The sequence below is a fragment of the Capsicum annuum genome, unplaced genomic scaffold (genome assembly GCF_002878395.1).
Source record: "Capsicum annuum cultivar UCD-10X-F1 unplaced genomic scaffold, UCD10Xv1.1 ctg81807, whole genome shotgun sequence".
Classification (NCBI taxonomy): domain Eukaryota; kingdom Viridiplantae; phylum Streptophyta; class Magnoliopsida; order Solanales; family Solanaceae; genus Capsicum; species Capsicum annuum.
The window spans coordinates 1-1,252 of NW_025892556.1; the positions used below are offsets into that span (position 1 = coordinate 1).

The window sequence follows — 1,252 nt, forward strand, 5'->3', positions numbered from 1 at the left end:
ATATATATTCCTCCTTCACGATACTACTAAAACCCTAGCATAACCATTATTGTCCAATTACATATTATAATGGCAAAAAAGAAATTAGCCTTTGATAATATTTGTTACAATCTTCCTAGTGATATCCTATTTCTCATCCTTACGAGAGTACCAATTAAATCTTTATTACGTTTCAAATTTGTTTGTAAGGCGTGGAATGTTATGATCTCTGATTATGAATACAGGAGAACTCACCGTGATCAATCCAAAATGCTGGGCCGCGAAAAGCTATTGTTATACAAAGATTATACTAATGAATTCGAGTTTAGAGACTTGGAAACTTCCCAATTAGTTACGATAGCCAAGGGAGTTTTTCCTTCAGAAAAAATCCGAAAAGCTATAGTTTTGTGCTGGTGTGACGGCTTGTTGCTTTTCTGGAACCCTATGGCGTACAAAGTATATGTTTTGTGGAATCCGTCTACCGAAGAATATCAAACTCTTGCATGCCCTTATTTTAATGACAAACGCAAATTTCCAAATGGTTGTGGGCTGTGTTATGATTCTAGTGCCGATGATTACAAGGTTATATTTATCTATAACCGGAATTATTCTATCTATTCTCTGAAAAACAATTGTTGGACAGAGAAAGCAATTTCCCTTCGTGGAGTAGTAACATTAGTACAAGAATTGTTCTTGTCTCAGGGCATTAGTATCGGAGGATGTGTATTTTGGCCACACTATGTAGTTAGAAATTCTATAATCGTATACTTTGATGGGAAGTCAGATGAACTGAAAGAACTTCCTATGCCAGATTTTGTAGGTGAGAACACCTGCTTTCGTTTAACTAGTTTAAAAAGTTTCCTTTGTTTATATGGCGGCAATAGAGAGAGTGTAAGATTGGACATATGGATCATGGAACGAGATGGTTGGAAATTGTTATTGAACATATGCAACTTGCAAAAGTTTTATAGATAATAGAGTGCTATTGTGTTGCACGCGAACTGGTGAAATTCTCTTTCAAGGAGTTAATTGTTGTCGACTTTATATATATAATTCTAGGAAACAATATTTTAGAGAAGCTGAAATATCCAAAGCTTACTCCAAGGACCAGGAAATTCCGCTGATTTCAACATGTTTGGATACCGGAGAATTCATCTACCGGAGAATATCAATCTCTTTCGTGTCCTGAGAGTCATTGGTATTACAATGACGATCATATATGTGTCTGCTTATGGATTGTGCTATGATTCCAGTATGATTACAAGGTTATATT

General features: G+C 35.5%; 1 protein-coding gene across 1 annotated transcript; it reads left to right on the top strand.

Moving 5' to 3' along the window:
* Positions 1-69: 69 nt before the first annotated feature.
* Positions 70-954, top strand: LOC124895397 (F-box/kelch-repeat protein At3g23880-like). Its single transcript, XM_047405833.1, has one exon. The coding sequence runs from the start codon at positions 70-72 to the stop codon at positions 952-954; it is 885 nt and encodes a 294-aa protein (XP_047261789.1).
* The last annotated feature ends 298 nt before the right edge of the window (positions 955-1,252 follow it).